Source organism: Cricetulus griseus, chromosome 2 (assembly GCF_003668045.3).
Source record: "Cricetulus griseus strain 17A/GY chromosome 2, alternate assembly CriGri-PICRH-1.0, whole genome shotgun sequence".
NCBI lineage: Eukaryota > Metazoa > Chordata > Mammalia > Rodentia > Cricetidae > Cricetulus > Cricetulus griseus.
Genome location: NC_048595.1, coordinates 214,145,510 through 214,163,828, shown reverse-complemented (window position 1 = coordinate 214,163,828; position 18,319 = coordinate 214,145,510). Strand labels below are relative to the sequence as shown.

General features: G+C 37.1%; 1 protein-coding gene across 7 annotated transcripts in view; it reads right to left on the bottom strand.

Moving 5' to 3' along the window:
• The window catches only part of LOC100770406 (nucleolar protein 4), a 340,437-nt gene that overhangs the window by 252,025 nt on the left and 70,093 nt on the right, over positions 1–18,319 (bottom strand). For 6 of the 7 annotated variants that reach the window (XM_035440261.1, XM_035440260.1, XM_035440259.1 and 3 more), the window contains exon 2: positions 2,816–2,965. In XM_035440261.1, coding sequence (XP_035296152.1) covers positions 2,816–2,965 — 150 coding nt within the window. Of the gene's footprint in view, positions 1–1,848; positions 1,912–2,815; positions 2,966–18,319 lie in introns of all 7 variants that reach the window. The other variant, XM_035440258.1, reaches the window with a different exon arrangement.

Sequence of the window (18,319 nt, the reverse complement as noted above, 5' to 3'; positions counted from 1 at the left end):
TAGATACCTATAAGTTGACTATAGTCAAATACATTAGAGGAAATATATCCAATGCTATAGCAACTGCTAATAATAAATGTATTCAAATACAAGAACATCCTAAAAAATAATGACTAACTACTTAAATGATTGTGAGAGAACATATATATTCCCAAAATGTGCCATTTTTGTGGATTTTCAGAGCTCATGAGTTAGACTATATACCTTCAAAATTTGTATATGGCCAAATATGATTGAAATAAACTGTAACTGGTATAGTGCCTAGATATTTCAAGTAATGATATACTGCAGATAGAAAATTAAATAGCAATCAATAGTTAATTCAATATTAAAAGACCACCATTTCCTGCAGAGTGAAAACATAGAAAGAATATTTGCAAAAAGGCAAAGTAAACAAAATGACCACTAAATCTATTGATAATATTGTTAACATATGATATGTTTTTATGATTAGTTGTACAAGTATGGTTTCTTGGCCAGGTAGAAAGGGGAGAAAATGGTCAATAAACATAATCATGCATGCTCTATGTGCTAAAGGGTTAGAAGTAAGAAAAAACTGAATTCTAATTGGAACCGTTATTATTGCAAAAGGTTTTTAGCTAATGAAGCCATTGGTACTGTTGAGAACTAAGTTCTGGCCCAACAGCCTTAGACTCTACCAGCACTATGTCATTTCATTCTAATTGCACTTTAGCTTCATGCTCCATTAATTGCACATTTACATTAATTTTTATCATTACATTTCACTCATTGTACAGTCATGTGCACAGTTTCACTGATACTGCAGAATTTTCCCCATATTGAATTACAGCTGTATAAAATGGAAATGTTTCCTAATTAAAATTCATTTGAGAGGTAGAACTAGGAAGTGCTTGACTTATACAGAACTTTCCTTGATGTTAGGACAAGGAGACAAAGATTTAATATGGACATAAGAATTAAAAGTGAGGAAGTAGCAGACCTTAAATAAAACATTCTTAGGAGGAATGAATTTTCAGGTGCTGCTTTAGCTTTTGAAACTGTTTTTCCAAACTCAAAATGCAGAAGGGCTTTCATGAAATGTGGATCCAAAATTGTATGCATGGGAAACACAGTAACAAATTCACTGTAAATGTTTGGCATGAGTAATGGCCATAAACTAGATTATCCACATTCACCTAAGAAAACATTGGGTGAAACGTTGCATCTATTATTGGCTCATGCTTCTGCTTGAATTTAAGATATCTAATACATTCATTTTAAAGGCTAAATTATTTCAAGTTGCTTTTGTTACCACACTACCAACAGTGAAGGCACTTTCACCACGTATTTTCTTTTTATTTTGTTTCTTTTCATTTAATATGATAGAATTTATATATTCCTCACACACAACGTCCTGCCAAGTGCACATAGCTACTTAATGAGAATGCATTATCCCAAGAGTCCACAGTTAGTTATATTAGTATATCAATATATAATTTTTCTATTACTATCCAGAGGAACAACCCTGGTTTAAGAGACAGGAGGAATGAGTATATTTTCAGTGATATTAGTCTACATAAAAACATCCCCAGACACTAGTTCACTTTTGTTAGTCATGATAAGAATGCCTCCTTGGGTGCATAAATCAAAAGGAAGTTTATGTGGCAGAATTAAGTAAGGAAACTTGCACTATTGCCTGCCCACAAACCATGCAATTTAGAAACAGCCAAGAAACAAAACCGTATAGAAGGAGGAATAAATAAGAACATTGTATTAAGGGTTATTATGCAGCTACAGAGATTCAATATGACCCTGGCAATATAGCAAAAAATAGTTATGAAAAGAAGCTATTTCTTATGCTCAGAGCTAATTTTCAAACATATGTACCTGTATTTGAAACTTTGAGCATTTCACACATTTTTCTGAATCTGAAAAAAAAATGGATCCAAACTGATATTGTGTATCAAGATAGCTGAAAACAGTTCATATCAAGGTAGCCAAAAGCAAAGTTCAGTAAGAATTCATAAAAAGAACATTATCCCCACTTCTGAGAAAGATCTTATAATGTACACTTTGCTCCTATTGCCAAAAAATAATTTACCCTCCAATTTTTCTAAAAAGGTGAAATAGCAATAGTAATATTATTTTATAAAAAATTTAATTAAGTAAAGGGTAGATTAAAATGTGTATATCAAACTTAGGTTCAATTAGTAATTTCAAAACTGAACTACAACTAATTCTATTTCAAGAACATATATTCCATTATCAAATAATTAATTAAAATTTCTTTTCACATATCTTACAATAAAATAGTATGTTTTAATTTTTAAATGCTCAAGGGCATTGGTACTATGAAAATATCATATTTTAATAGTCTTCAGGAAAATTAAGACAAAATAACAAAAATATGTATACCTTTCTTATCTATATTACTGTAAGATGGAATAGGAAATACTAAAATACATTCATGTGACTTGAGTTGGAAGAAATTTGAATGATTGTAAAGATGTTTTTATCTCACAGTACAGAATTCATATATTATGACATATTGTATATACATTTCTAATATGTCTTCCTGTTTATAGGTGTTTGACTGAGAATATTATGTTTTTTATACATTTAAAGAAAATAAGGTAAGAATTCTAGAAACAGGTTTAAAGTTTAAGCAATAGACTTTTGAGCCCATGATTGAAACAGCAAATAATAAATTATGGCATAAGTACTGACTCTGACTGTGATGGGATCTAGTCTGTACTCAATAGGAGACATTACTAAACCTTTGTACTCATGTTAAACATCAAACATAGTAACAAAACTCAGAATGCATGCTCTCTCTCTCTCCTTGTCCACTTACTGCTTTGTAAGTTCTCTTCTGCCCAGCGTGTTTCCGAATTTGTTCTCCATTCGGCCCTGTTTCCACATGCATGGAGTAGATGATGTCAAAGAAATCTTCAACCACAGCCACTCGCCTTAAAGACAGCTTCTCATCTACTCCAACACCATCCTGGAGATGAAACAAGACAACAACAACAAAGGAACAAAACAAACAAAAACACATAAGATTAATGAAATTATTTATATTTAATAGATGAAGTTATTAAACCAAAATATTTTGATAATATGAACCAAAGTTTCTCCAAGAAAATTCGTGCCTTCTTTCTTATTTTAAGGCGAGATTTTTCTATGTAGCCCAGGCTGGCCTCAGTTTCTCAGTTTGCTGCCTTGGATAGATATCACCACACCCAGAAATCCCATAAATATGTGTATTACACATAATGAATTAAAAATGTTAGTGAAAACAATGGTTAATATGAAGCAAATCATATTTACCCATCAATCCCATCTTTTGAGTTCTTATAGTAATTCCTAGGCATCAGCATAATTTTTAAAATAATAAATTACATTTTAGGGCCTGGTTATTTTTACTGTAGTAATTTCACTCTAGATAATGCTCAACTCATGCAAAAAGTATTTGAGTTGATGGGTCATGTCTGCTGTATTTAGAAAATAATAGACAAGGATAATAATATCAGGCCTCTAATTCCAAACATCATAACTTAAGAAATAAAAGATATCTCTCTCCAATTGTAGACTGGGTGGCAGATGTACTAAAAATTAGAAAGCCATTTTCTATGTCAGTGATTCTCAATCTGTGGATCACAACCCCTTTGGGGATCAAGTGACCCTTTCCCAGAGGTTGTATATCAGATATCCTGCATAGAGTTATTTACATTACAATTCATGACAGCAGCAAAATTACAGTTGTAAAGTAGCAACAAAATAATTTTATGCTTGGTGGGTCACCACACCATAAGGAACTGTATAAGGTTCACAGAATTAGGAAAGTTGAGAACCACAGCTATAAGGAATAGCCAGGGTGTGAACAATGGATCTCCCAAATAAAACTGCAAATTTTGAGCAAATTGCTTATGCATTTCTAAATTCAAGTTTTTACAGCTGCAAAATGGGGAGAATAGAAGCTGTTTCACAAGAACATTGTGAGCACTATGGAAAGTCAAGTATGTAAAGCATGTGACCCAATCTCAATGCTGATAGCATTTGTCATTTTAATTATCACATTACAATATAATTAAGGTCTTGTATGGGTGTCAAGGATCACCATGTTATCTCCTGTTTGGGAAGCTCCTGGGAAGAAATATATCTTGACATATAGGGAGGTTTTTATGTTTCATTAGGGGAAAGACCAGCCAAGAATAAAGAGTTGAAATGGATACTAAATCATATTAAATGGTAGGCTTGAAACACTAGAAAAGATTAATATTCCATGAAAAATTTTATCTTATATGATTGCAGCATAAAATGGATTATTATTTGTAAAAACCCATCTACACACACACACACACACACACACACACACACACACACACACACACACACACACACACACACATTTGAATGTACACATGCACATAGTGTTCTTATATGGACCCTGAAAAATAACCTGGTATATGACCTTGACATTGTTGCTTGAAAACACCATGAAGTACACCAGCTGATTATCCAGTAACCAATGGTCATCTCTGATAATATATACAATCAAGTAACAGTACAGACTGAGTATCTTAAAAAGAAGTCATGAATTTTATTTTATTTTTTATTCATTTATACATACCAACCACAGGTCCCCCCTCCCCTCCACCCACCTCCCCTAACCCACCCCCATCCCCTCTTCAGAAAGAGTGAGGCCTCTCATGGGGAATCAACAAGGACTGGTGCATTCAGTTGAGGCAGGACCAAGGACCTCACACACATCAAGGGTGAACAAGTTTGTTTGTGGGGACCCTGGCTGTGGGACTAGGATCCACCCCGGGGGGCATGAACTGACTTTTTGAAACCCAAACCACATGGTGGGATGCATTGTGAAGCCATTAAATTTAAGAAAAAAGAATGGGTTCATGGGAGGTTTGGGGGAAAGGAGAGGGGGAAGTGATATAATTTTAATATCAATTTGTTGTGAGATATTTGGTTACAATGTGTAAAGATATGTCACTGTGATTGTTTAATAAAAAGCTAAAAGCTAAACAGCCAAGGTATAGCCACCAACTCTAGAAAGAGAGAAATCTGAGAAGAAGAAAGATAGAGTGACCAGCCAGACACAGAGGGAGCAAGACATGCAGAAGAAGAGGTAAAGCCATTAGTCACATGGCAACATACAGATGAATGGAAATGGGTTCATTTAAGTTATAAGAGCTAGTGGAACAAGTCTATAGCTATATGCTGAGCATAATTAATAATAAGCATCTGTGTCATTTTTTGTGACTTGCAGCCCACAGAAAAATCTGTCTACATCTATTTTTAATTAAAAATAATACCAAGAAAGAATAATTACTCCAAGTGAAAGTTTTAAGCAGTCAATGAGTCAAAGGAAATATTGTCCTCTGATGTCAACACTAAGAGGCTGAGCTTACGGCAAAATGAAAAGCAAGTCAACTTCTATCTTTTCTTACATCTTCTTTTTACATATGCATTTGCTGTTTTCAGTAGGCTCTGTACATAGCAGAAACTGGAGCAGCATGCTCATTTGATATCATATATGAGATTGCATAGTAAGCTCAACTGCCAAGATTTTTATCACTGCTCAGTTTTAAGGCTCCCTCAAACATCACCTGTAATAATGACAGTTTCTATTTTGGCTTCAAATCTTTCTTATACCTCTTCTTTAAAGCCTGAGGACATCCCGTCTACATTGGCATCCCAAGAATAACACCACTCTGCCTTGTGACACAAGACCAATGCATAGCAATGACTACACAGAATTCAACAGTGACCTGCCTGGAAACACACATCTTAAAGGGCAGTGTCCAAGAAGGAACAACTGGTCCCGGAAATCTCACATTAGCTTGCATATTCCGTGTTCAGGGAATATCCATCTTCCTGCGTATAAATTCAAATTCTAAATCTGTCCATCAATAGTCATCCATGAAACTATCTGCTTTTATCCACATCATAAGATTTTGTATAAATGACAATTCCACCACATCCAACAAATCCAAAACAAACAAGAATGAACAATCAATGGTCATTAATATCCCTCAATATTAATGGTCTTAACTCACCTATAAAAAGACTAAGGATAGCAGAATGGATACAAAGACAGAATCCATCCTACATACAAGAAACACACCTCAACTTCAAAGACAGATGGTACCTCAGAGTTAAGGGTTGGGAAAAGATTTTCCAATCAAATGGACCCAAGATACAAGTAGGGATAGCAATGCTAATATCTAACAATCAATCAAAAGAGATGAAGGAGGTCATTTCCTACTCATCCCAGGAGAAATGCATCAAGATGAAGTCTCAATTCTAAACATCTATGCCACAAATACAAACACATGCACATTTGTAAAAGAAACATTACTAAAACTCAAATCACAATAAAACCTCACACATTTATAGAGGGAGATTTCAATAATCAAATTGAGAGCTGAAATCAATAAAGTAGAAACTAGGAAAACAATACAAATAATGTAATGAGTGTTGATTCTTCAAGAAAATCAACAAGATAGACAAACCTCTTTCCACTTACCAAAATGGCAAATTAATAAATTCAGAAATGAAAAGGGGGACATAACAACAGACACTGAGGAAATCCAGAGGATCATCAGTTCATACTTTGAAAACCTGTATTTCTCAAAATTGGAAAATCTAAAGGAAATGGAGAATTGTCTGGATAGATATCACTTACCAAAATTGAATCAAGGAAAGATAAGCAATTTAAATAGACCTATAACCCCAAATGAAATAGAAGCAGTCATCAAAAACTCCCATCCATAAAAAGCCGAAGGCCAGATGGCTTCAGTGCAAAATTCTACCAGAAATTCAAAGAACAGTTCATACCAATTCTCCTCAAAGGCTTCCACTCAACAGAAGCAGAAGGGTCTATTTTTACATGGCTTCAATAACCTTGGTACCCAAGCCACACAAAGACACAACTAAGAAAGAACAACAGACCAAACTCCCTCATCAACATTGATGCAAAAATACTCAATAAAATACAGGCAAATTGAATCCAAGAACACATTGGAGAAATAATCCACTGTGATCAAGTAGGCTTCATGCCAGGCATTCAAGGATGGTTCAACATAAGAAAACCCATCACTATAATCCACCATATAAACAAGCCACATGAGAAAGAAAAACCACACGAATATCGCACTAGATTCTGCAAAAGGTTTTGACAAAATCCAGCTTCCCTTCATGATAAAGGTCTTGGAGAGATCAGGAATACAGAAATATATCTAAACATAATAAAAGCAATGTACTGCAATCCTACAGCCAACATCAAACTAAATGGAGGGAAATTAAATGTGATTCCTCTAAACTCAGGAACAAGACAAGGCTGTCCACTCTCTCCATACCTCTTCAATATTGTCTTTGAGGGTCTAGATAGAGCAATAAGACAAAAAAAGGGGAGATCAAGGGGATACAAATTGGAAAGGAAGAAGTCAAACTTTTACTGTTTACAGATGATAGGATGGTTTACATAAGTGATTCGAAAAACTCTACCAGGGAACTCCTACAGCTGATAAACACCTTCAGCAGAGAGGCAGGATACAAGATTAACTAAAAAATATTCAGTACCCCTACTATTTACATATGATAAACATGCTGAGAAAGAAATCAGAGAAACATCACCCTTTGCAATTGCCACAAACAACAAAAATACCTTGGGGTAACAGTAACCAAACAAGTGAAAGACCTGAATAGCAAAAAATTTGAGTCTTTAAAGAAAGAAATTAAAGAAGATACCAGAAAATGGAAGAACTCCTGTATTTTTGGATAGGTAGGATCAACATAGTAAAAATGGCAATCTTGCCAAAAGGAATCTACAGATTCAATACAATCCACATCATAATCCCAAAACAATTCTTCACAGAACTTGAAAGAACAATACTCAACTTCATATGGAAAAACAAAAAACCCAAGATAGCCAAAACAACCCTGCACAATAAAGGAACTTCCAGAGACATTACCATCTCAGACTTCAAGCTCTATTATTGAGCTATAGTCCTGAAAACAGCTTGGTATTGGCACAAAAACAGCCAAATGGAATCAAACTGAAAACACTGATATGGACCCCCACACCTGCAAACACCTGATTTTTGATGAAGAAGCTAAAAATATGCAATAGAAAACAGAAAGCATCTTCAACAAATGGTGCTGGAATAACTAGATGATGGGTTGTAGAATATTGCAGATAGATCCATATTTTTCACCATGCACAAAACTTAAGTCCAAAGGGATCAAAGACCTCAACATAAATCCAGCCACACTGAACCTCTTATAAGAGAAGTTAGGTAGTACCTGCAAACAAATTGGTACAGGAGATTGCTTCCTGAACATAACACCAGTAGCACAGACACCGAGATCTACAATTAATATTTGGGACCTCCTGAAACTGAGAAGCTTCTGTAAGGCAAAGAACACACTCAACAAGACAAAGTGGCAGCCTACAGAATGGGAAAAGATATTCACCAACCCCACATCTGACAGAGGGCTGATTTCCAAAATACACAAAGAACAGAAGAAGCTAGTCTCCAAAACACCAACTAATCCAATTAAAAAGTGGGGTATAGAACTAAATGGAGAATTCTCAATAGAGGAATCTAAAATGGCTGAAAAACACATAAATAAGTGCTCAACATCCTTAGCCATCCTGGAAATGCAAATCAAACAACTTTGAGATACAATGTTACTCCTGTCAGAATGGCTAAAATAAAAAACACCAATGACTGTTTATGCTGGAGAGGATGTGGAGCAAGAGGATCACTCCTTCACTGCTAGTGGGAGTGCCAACTCATACAGCCACTTTGGAAATCAGTATGGTGGTTCCTCAGGAAAATGGGAATCAATCTACCACAAGATCCAGCAATTCTACTCTTAGGCATATACCCAAAACATGCACATTCATACAACAAGGACATCTGTTCAACCATGTTTAATGCAGCATTGTTTGTTATAGCCAGAACCTGGCAGGAACCTAGATGCCCCTCAACTGAAGAGTGGATGGAGAAAATGTAGAACATTTATACAATGGAGTACTACTCAGCGGCGGAAAAAACAATGGAATCTTGAAATTTGCAGGCAAATGGATGGAACTAGAAGAAACCATCCTGAGTGAGGTAATTCAGTCACCAAAAGACAAACATGGTATGTACTCACTCATATATGTATTTTAGATCTAGAGCAAAGAAGTATTGGCCTACAATCTACATCATCAGAGAAGCTAGGTAACAAGGAGGACCTTAAGAGAGACATACATTGTTCCCCAGAGAAGGGGAAAGTGACAAGATATCCTAAGGTAATTGGGAGCATGGGGGGAGGGGACAGGGAGTTATAAGAAAGAGAAGGGGGAAGAGGAGGGAAGAGGAAGACATGAGGGAGCAGGAAGATCTAGTCAGGGGAAGAATAGAGGAGAGCAAGAAAAGAGATACCATAATAGAGGAAGCCATTATAGGTTTAAAGGGAATTCTGGCACCAGGGAAATGTCCAGAGATCTACAAAGTTGACCCCAACTAACAATCTAAACAATAGTTGAGAAGCTACCTTAAATGCCCTTCTCCCATAATGATATTGATGACTACCTTATATGTCATCCTAGAGCCTTCATTCAGTAGCTGATGAAAGCAGAAGCAGATACCCACAGCTAAACATGGAGCTGAACTCTGGAATCCAGTTGCAGAGAGAGAGGAATGATGAGCAAAGGGGTCAACACCAGGCTGGAGAAACCCACAGAAACAGCTGACCCGAACAAGGGGTTGCTCCAGACCGATAGCTGGGAAAACAGCATAGGACTGTTCCAGACCCCCTGAATGATGAGGTCAGTTCGGAGATCTGGACAATCTATGGGACACTGGTTGTGGATTAGTATTTACCCCTAGTACACAAGTGGACTTTGGGAGTCCTCTCCACATAGAGGGATACTCTCTCAGTCTAGACACACTGGGGAGGGTCTAGGCCCTGCTCCAAATGATATGATAGACTTTGAAAATCCCCCATCAAAGGCTTCCCTCCCTGGGGAGCAGAAAGGGGTTGTGATAGGGGGTCCGTGGGAGGCAGGGGAGAAGGGGTAGGAAAGGAAACTGAGATTGCCATATAAATGAATCTTGTTTCTAATTTAAATAAAACAGATTTTGTACAATTGTATTCCTGTTTCTTAGGTGAATAACCAAATTTACATTTGCATAGTCTTACCAAAGGAGATAAATGTGTTTTCTTTCCCAGATTCATTTGAATCAAACCTGTGTATCTGATTAAATCTAAAATAATAAGCTATATATTTTGTCAAGTATATGAAAATATTGGCAAGCCCTGTGTTACTAGAAGCATCAAGATACATACACACACACATGTGTATGTGTACATATTAGTATGTGTATATTATGTATATATATATATATATATATACTTTGATATAATACATATATACAATATATAATTGAGGACTTGAGGATACCTACCTATCTAGTGTAGGAAAAAGATATTAAAGAATCAATTGTCTGAGGATATATTTTCATTGCTCTATATAACTATTTGATTAACAAAACAGAAATTTTCTTTTTCATAGTATTGGAGGTCAGATGTCCAAAGTCAAGTGTCAACAAAGCTGTATTCTATTTGGAACCTCTGGAGGAAATCCAGTCTCTCCTCTTCGACTTCTGATTGGCTGCTAACATTCCATGGCTGGGCATTCAGAAAACTGCCTTCTCTTAAATATGCCTCTCTTCTACCTACCCTTCTTAATATGGAGCTTCATGGTGACATTAAAAAGCCATTATGGAAGGACTGGGGAGATGGCTCATGGGGTAAAGTGTTGAATGCAGAAATTATTAAAACTTTCCCAAAACCAAGGAAAGCCAGGCATGGTGGTACACTTCTATACTCTCAGTGCTCCTGTGATAAGATGGAAGGCAGAGACAGGGGAAATCCCATAATGAAGAAGGGATGTGGGCATCAAGTTCCATCCCTAGCCAAGAAGTTATTGATAACTGGGAGCTGTTGGGAGGGGCTCAGCTTTCTTTAAGGGAGCACTGCACTGACAGGTTGAGCTGAGGATGGCTATAACCCACCAGCATATGAACAGCATAATTTAAACTAGATGGGTTTTACAGAAAAATAAATATGAGGACCAAAAGCTGTGTGGGAAGGAATGAGAGCATGGCTTAGAGAGAAACCATGGGTGAATATGATTGAAATATATGATATAAAATTCTCAGAAAATTAACAAAAATAATCTTGGAAATGACTGTGACGAGGATTTTTCTAAAGACATTACTCAAAAAGCAAATGAACAAAAAGTGATGACTGTTAGTGACAGGGAGAGTAAATCAGAAGAGTCCTGAGACACCACATTTATTGGCTTTGCCAAAATGAAAATACATATTGAGGATTTAGAGATATTAAAACTCTCATGCATGTTAACTATAATGCTAAATTATACAGTGACTCTGCAGACAATTCATCAGTAACTTAACATTCATTAAAAAGATGTCCCAGATTATCTATCTGGTCCACACCAATATATATTCAAGAGAAATGATAAACTGAGTCTAAACAACATTTGGACAAATATCAAGAGCAGCAGTTACTTTTGCTTTTCTGGAGCATTTTATTGCAGCAACATAAATAATTAGCACATCAGTAGATTATAAATTTACTGCAAAAATATGCTGAGTCAAACTATTATAGAAAATACTAATAACATATTTATTTTGTGAAGAGATAGCTATACCCAGTCAATAACCGATGGACAGGTGCACTTCCTAGATAATCCAAGGTTTTGCACATTTGGAACACAAGTTCTTCGGTTTAACTACATATACTTTGTTCTCCTTGATATATATCCTCTGGTAAGTTTCTCTAATATACAAATCTCTTTCCCACATTTACACACTTTGGTTGTAAATTTCTTCTCTTTGTCTCACTTTCCTCTACAATTCTTTATTGACTCTTCATTGTGTGTGTGTGTGTGTGTGTGTGTGTGTGTGTGTGTGTGTGTGTGTGTGTGCATGCGTGCGTGCGCTCCCATATGTTCATCATGGAGGCTTTTGCTTCTTTTGTTTTCCTTTTATTAAAGGTAGATTTTTGCATGTAATATATCCTGATCACTCACACTCTGCCCTCGGTCCTCGGCGGATGCCCTAGCTCATGTGAGTCTGGGCACTGCTCTGCCTGCCCAGCAACCTCTCCCATCATCACCTGCTCTCTTCTGGTGAACCCCCCCCCCAAGAGTGGACCTGCCCAGACCGGAAGGCTCACTCTGAGTCTGGACACATCTTACCCCATCCACTCTCCACCCTCTGTCCTGCTGAGGTTGCCTGAGCCTCAGGTAAGTCTGTTTCCCAACCTCCCCCATCAACCCCTGCTTACTTCTGCCTGAGCACACCTGGACAAGAGTGGACCTGCCCAGACAGGGAAGGCACACCCTGAGTCCAGACACACCCCACCCTTGTCCACCCACCACCCTCTGTGATCCTGCTTCGGCCAGAGGCTGAGCCCTCTGCCAGCCACCTGAGAGAGAGAGAGGGACCTCACCTACATTCACTGGAAGAAGGGAAGGGAAGAAGACAGAATAAGAACACACTCAACAACAGAAAAACCAATATGACACCACCAGAATCTAGGGACTCCACACCAGCAAGATCTGAAAAAACCAACACAGAGGATGAAGAAGAGATGGACCACAAAAATTATCTTAGAAAGATGATAGTCCTTTAAAGAGGAAATAAGAAAGTCCCTTAAAGAAATAGAAGAAAAAAACAAGCAAAAAATTACATGAAATGGAGGAAAAGACAAACCAAAAAATTCAAGAAGTAAACAAATCTCTTAAAGAATCTAAAGAAAGCCAAGAAAAAAACCAAACAAGTGAAGGAAGCACTCGAAACAGTTCAAGGCATGAAAGCTGAAATAGAAACAATAAAGAAAACACAGAATGAGGCAATGCTGGAAATAGAAAGGCTGGATAAATGATCAGGAACTAAAGATGTGAGAATAACCAATAGAATTCAAGAGATGGAAGAGAGAATCTCAGTTGTTGAAGACTCTCTAGAGGATATACAATCATCAACCAAAGAAAATCTCAAGTCCAACAAATCCTTAACTCAAAATTTCCAGGAAATATGGGACACCATGAAAAGTCTGAACCTAAGAATAATAGGTATAGAAGAAGGTGAAGAAATACAGCTCAAAGGTACAGAAAAAATATTCAACAAAATCATAGAAGAAAACTTCCCCACCCTACAGAAGCATATGTCTATGAAAGTAAAAGAAGCTTACTGAACACCAAACAAACTGGACCACAAAAAGAAGTCCCCTTGACACATAATAATCAAAACACCTAACTTTCAGAATAAAGAGAAAATATTAATAGCAGCAAAGATAAAAGACCAAGTAACATATAAAGGCAGACCTATCAGAATCACACCTGACTTGTCAATGGAAACTTTAAAAGCCAGAAGTCCTGGATAGATATCCTACAAACACTAAGGGAGCATGGATGCCAACCCAGACTATTGTACCCAGTAAAACTTTCAATCACTATAGATGGAGAAAACAAGATATTCCATGACAAAACCAGACTTAAACAATATGTATCCACAAATCCAGCACTACAGAAAGTTCTAGAAGGAAAACTCCAACCCAACGAAGATAACTACACTCACAAAAACATAGGCAATAGATAATCCAATTTTACCAAACAGGAAAAGAAACAGGAGGGCAAAATACACACACAATGACACCACCAACAATAAATCCAAAACAAACAAAAACCAACAGTCAATGGACATTAACATCCCTCAATGTCAATGGTCTTAAACTGCCCATAAAATGATACAGGCTAACAGAATGGATACGAAGACAGAATCCATCCTTCTGCTGCATACAAGAAAAACATCTCAACTTCAAAGACAGATAAAGGGTTGGGAAAAGTTTTTCCAATCAAACGGTCCCAAGAAACAAGCTGGTGTAGCAATTCTAATATCTAACAATTTAGACTTCAAACTAAAATCAAAAAAATGAAGAAGGGCATTTCATACTCATCACAAGAAAAGTCCATCAAGATGAAGTCTCAATCCAAACATCTATGCCCCAAATACGAAGGCACACACATTTGTAAAAGAAACATTACTAAAGCTCAAACCACACATAAATCCACACACACTTATAATAGGAGACTTCAACACCCCACTTTCACTGATAGATAGGAGCACCAGACAGAAACTTAAAAAAGAAATGAAGGATCTAACAGAAGTTATGATCCAACTGGGTTCAACAGATATCTATAGAACATTCCATCTAAACACAAAAGAATATACCTTCTTCTCAGCGCCATTTGGCACCTTCTCTAAAATCGACCACAGAGTTGGCAACAAAGCAAACCTCTGCAGATACAAAAGAATTTAAATAAACCCCTGTATCTTATCAGATCACCATGCATTAAAGCTAGAATTTAACAGCAATACAAACTGCAGAAAACCTACAAACTCATGTAAATTGAATAACACACAATTACACCATTCCTGGGTTGAGGAACAAATAAAAAAAGGAAATTAAAGACTTCCTAGAATTTAATGAGAATGTAGACATAACACAACCAAGCTTATGGGACACTAAGTAATGTTAAGAGGAAAGCTCATAGCACTAAGTGCCCACATGAAGAAACTAGAGAATAGTCACACAAAAGAATTGACAGAACAACTGAAAGCTTTAGAGCAAATAGAAGCAAACTCACCAAGGAGGAGTAGACACCAGAGAATAATCAAACAGAGGGCTGAAATCAATAAAGCAGAAACTAGGAAAATATTACAAAGAATCAATGAAACAAAGAGTTGGTTCTTTGAGAAGATCAACAAGATAGACAAACCTCTATCCAAACAAACCAAAAGGCAGAGACAGTGCATGCTAATTACAAAATCAGAAACGAAAAGGGGGATATAACAACGGACACTGTGGAAATCCAGAGAATCATCAGGTCATACTTTGATAACCTGTACTCGACAAAATTCGAAAATTTAAAGGAAATGGACAGTTTCCTGAATAGTTATCACTTACCAAAATTAAACCAAGAACAGATAAGCAGTTTAAATCAACTTATGACACCTAATGAAATAGAAGCAGACATCAAAAGCCTCCCAATCAAAAATAAAAAATAAAAAAAGCCCAGGGCCAGATGGATTCACTGCAGAAATCTAACAGAAATTCGATCAAGAGCTAATACCAATACTCCTCAAATTGTTCCACACAATAGAAGCAGAAGGGACATTGCCAAACTCTTTCTACGAAGCTGCAAACACTTTGATACCCAAGGCATGCAAAGATACAACTAAAAAAGAGAACTACAGAAGAATATCCCTCATGAACACCGATTGAAAATACTCAACAAAATATTGGCAATTCGAATCCAAGAACACATCAGAAAAATCATCCACCATGATCAAGTAGGCTTCATCCCAGGGATACAAGGATGATTCAATATATGAAAATCCATCAATGTAACCCATCATATAAACAAACTGAAAAAGAAAAACCACATGATCATCTCACTAGATTCTGAAAAAGCTTTTGACAAAATCCAACATCCCTTCATGATAAAGATCTTGGAGAGAACAGGAATAACAGAAACATATCTAAACATGATAAAAGCAATATACACCAAACCAACAGCCAACAACAAACTAAATGGAGAGAAACTCAAAGTGATTCCTTTAAAATCAGGAGCAAGATAAGGCTGTCCACTCTCTCCATATCTCTTCAATATTATACTTGAAGTTCTAGCTAGAGCAATAAGACAAGAACAGGAGATCAAAGGGATACAAATTGGAAAGGAAGAAATCAAACTTTCACTATTTGCAGATGATATGATAGTCTACATAAGAGACCCAATAAACTCTACCAGGGAACTACTACAGCTCATAAACACTTTCAGCAAAGTAATGGTATACAAAATTAACTCAACAAAATCAGTAGCCCTACTATATACAGATGATAAATCCAATGAGAAAGAAATCAGAGAAACATCACCCTTCACAATATCCACAGGCAACATAAAATATCTTGAAGTAATGCTAACCAAAAATGGGAAAGACCTGTACAGTAAGAACTTTGAGTCTTTAAAAAAGAAATTAAAGAAGATATCAGAAAATGGAAAGATCTCCCATGCTCTTGGATAGGTAGAATCAACATAGTAAAAATGGCAATCTTGCCAAAAGTAATCTACAGATTCAATGCAAGCCCCATCAAAATCCCAACACAGTTCTTCACAGACCTTGAAAGAACAATACTCAACTTTATATGGAAAAATAAAAAACCCAGGATAGCCAAAACAATGCTGTACAATAAAGGATGTTCTGGAGGCATCAGCATCCCTGACATCAAGCTCTATTATAGAGCCATAGTTCTGAAAACAGCTTGGTATTGGCACAAAAATAGACAGATAGACCAATGAAATTGAAAACCCTGCTATTAACCCACACACCTATGAACACCTTATTTTTGACAAAGATGCTAAATCTATACAATGGAAGAAAGATAGCATCTTCAACAAATGGTGCTGGCACAACTAGATTCGGACATGCACAAGATTGCAGATAGATCCATATCTGTCACCTTGCACAAAACTTAAGTCTAAATGGATCAAATGTCTCAACATAAATCCAGCCACTCTGGATCTCCTAGAAGAGAAAGTAGGAGATACTCTTGAACTAATTGGCACAGGAGCCTGCTTCATGAATTTTATACCAGTATCACAGACATTGAGATCTTCAATTAATAAATGGGACCTCCTGAAACTGAGAAGCATCTGTAAGGCAAAGATTTTTTCTTACAGTCAGTAAGAAAAAACTTACTGACTGTAAGAAAAAATGACAGCCCACAGAATGGGAAAAGATCTTCACCAACCCCACATCTGACAGAGGGCTGATCTCCAAAACATACAATGAACTCAAGAAGCTAGCCACCACAACACAAAACAATGAAATTAAAAAGTGGTGTGCAGAACTAAATAGAGAATTCTCAACAGAGGAATCTGAGATAGCTGAAAGACACTTAAGAAAGTGCTCAAAATCCTTGGCCATCAGAGAAATGCAACTCAAAACAACTCTGAGATACCACCTCACACCTGTTAGAATGGCTAAAATCAAAAACACCAATGACAATCTATGCAGGAGGGGTTGTGGAGAGCAAGGGACACTCCTCTATTGCTGGTGGGAGGGGGAAGTTGTAAGACCACTTTGGAAATCAGTATGGCGGTTGCTCAGAAAAATGGGAATCAGTCTACCTCAAGATCCAGCCATTCCTCTCTTGGGTATATACCCCAATAATGCACATTTATATAACAAGGACATGTGTTCAACCATGTTCATAGCAGCATTGTTTATAATAGCCAGAACCTGGAAGCAACCTAGATGCCCCTCAACTGAAGAATGGATAGAGAAAATGTGGTACATTTATACAATAGAGTGCTACTCAGCAGAAAAAAAGCATTGGAATCTTAAAATTCACAGGCAAATGGATGGAACTAGAAGAAACCATCCTGAGTGACGTAACCCAGTCACAAAAAGACAAATGGTATGTACTCACTCATATATGAATTTTAGACATAGAGCAAAGGATTACCAGCCTACAATCCTCTTCACCAAAGAAACCAGGATACATGAAGGACTCTAAGGAAAAAAAATGCATGGCCCCCAGGAATGGGAAGGGGCAGGAACTCCTGAGCTAATTGGGAGCATGAGGGGAGGGGAGAAGGAGAATGAAAGGAAGAGGAGAGGAGAGAAGAGGAGGAAATAGAGGATTAGAAATGTTGAGTTGGGGGAAGAATAGAGGAGAGCAGGATGAGAGATACCATATTAGAGGGAGCCATTATAGGTCCGAGGAGAGATCTGGCACTAGGGAGATTTCCAGAGACCTACAAGAATGACAGGAACTGACAATCCAGGCAATGGTGGAGAGGATAACCTAAATGCCCTTCCCCTAAAATGACATTGATGACTACTTTTTATGCCATCCTAGAGACCTCATCCAGTGACTGATGGAAGCAGAGGCAGACATCCACAGATATACACTGAACTGAACTCTGAAACTTAGTTGAAGAGAGGGAGGAATGAAGATCAAAGGGGTCAGTACCAGGGTGGTGAAACCCACACAAACAGCTGGCCTGAACAAGGGGGACCACATTTACTCCAGTCTGCTGTCTGAGAAGCCAGTACAGGAGTGATCCAGACCCCTGAACATGGATGTCAATTAGGAGGCCTCTACACTCTAGGGGGCCCCTCATAGTGGATTAGTATTTTTCACTGGTATAAGAAGGGACTTTGCGAGCCCAGCCCATATGAAGGTA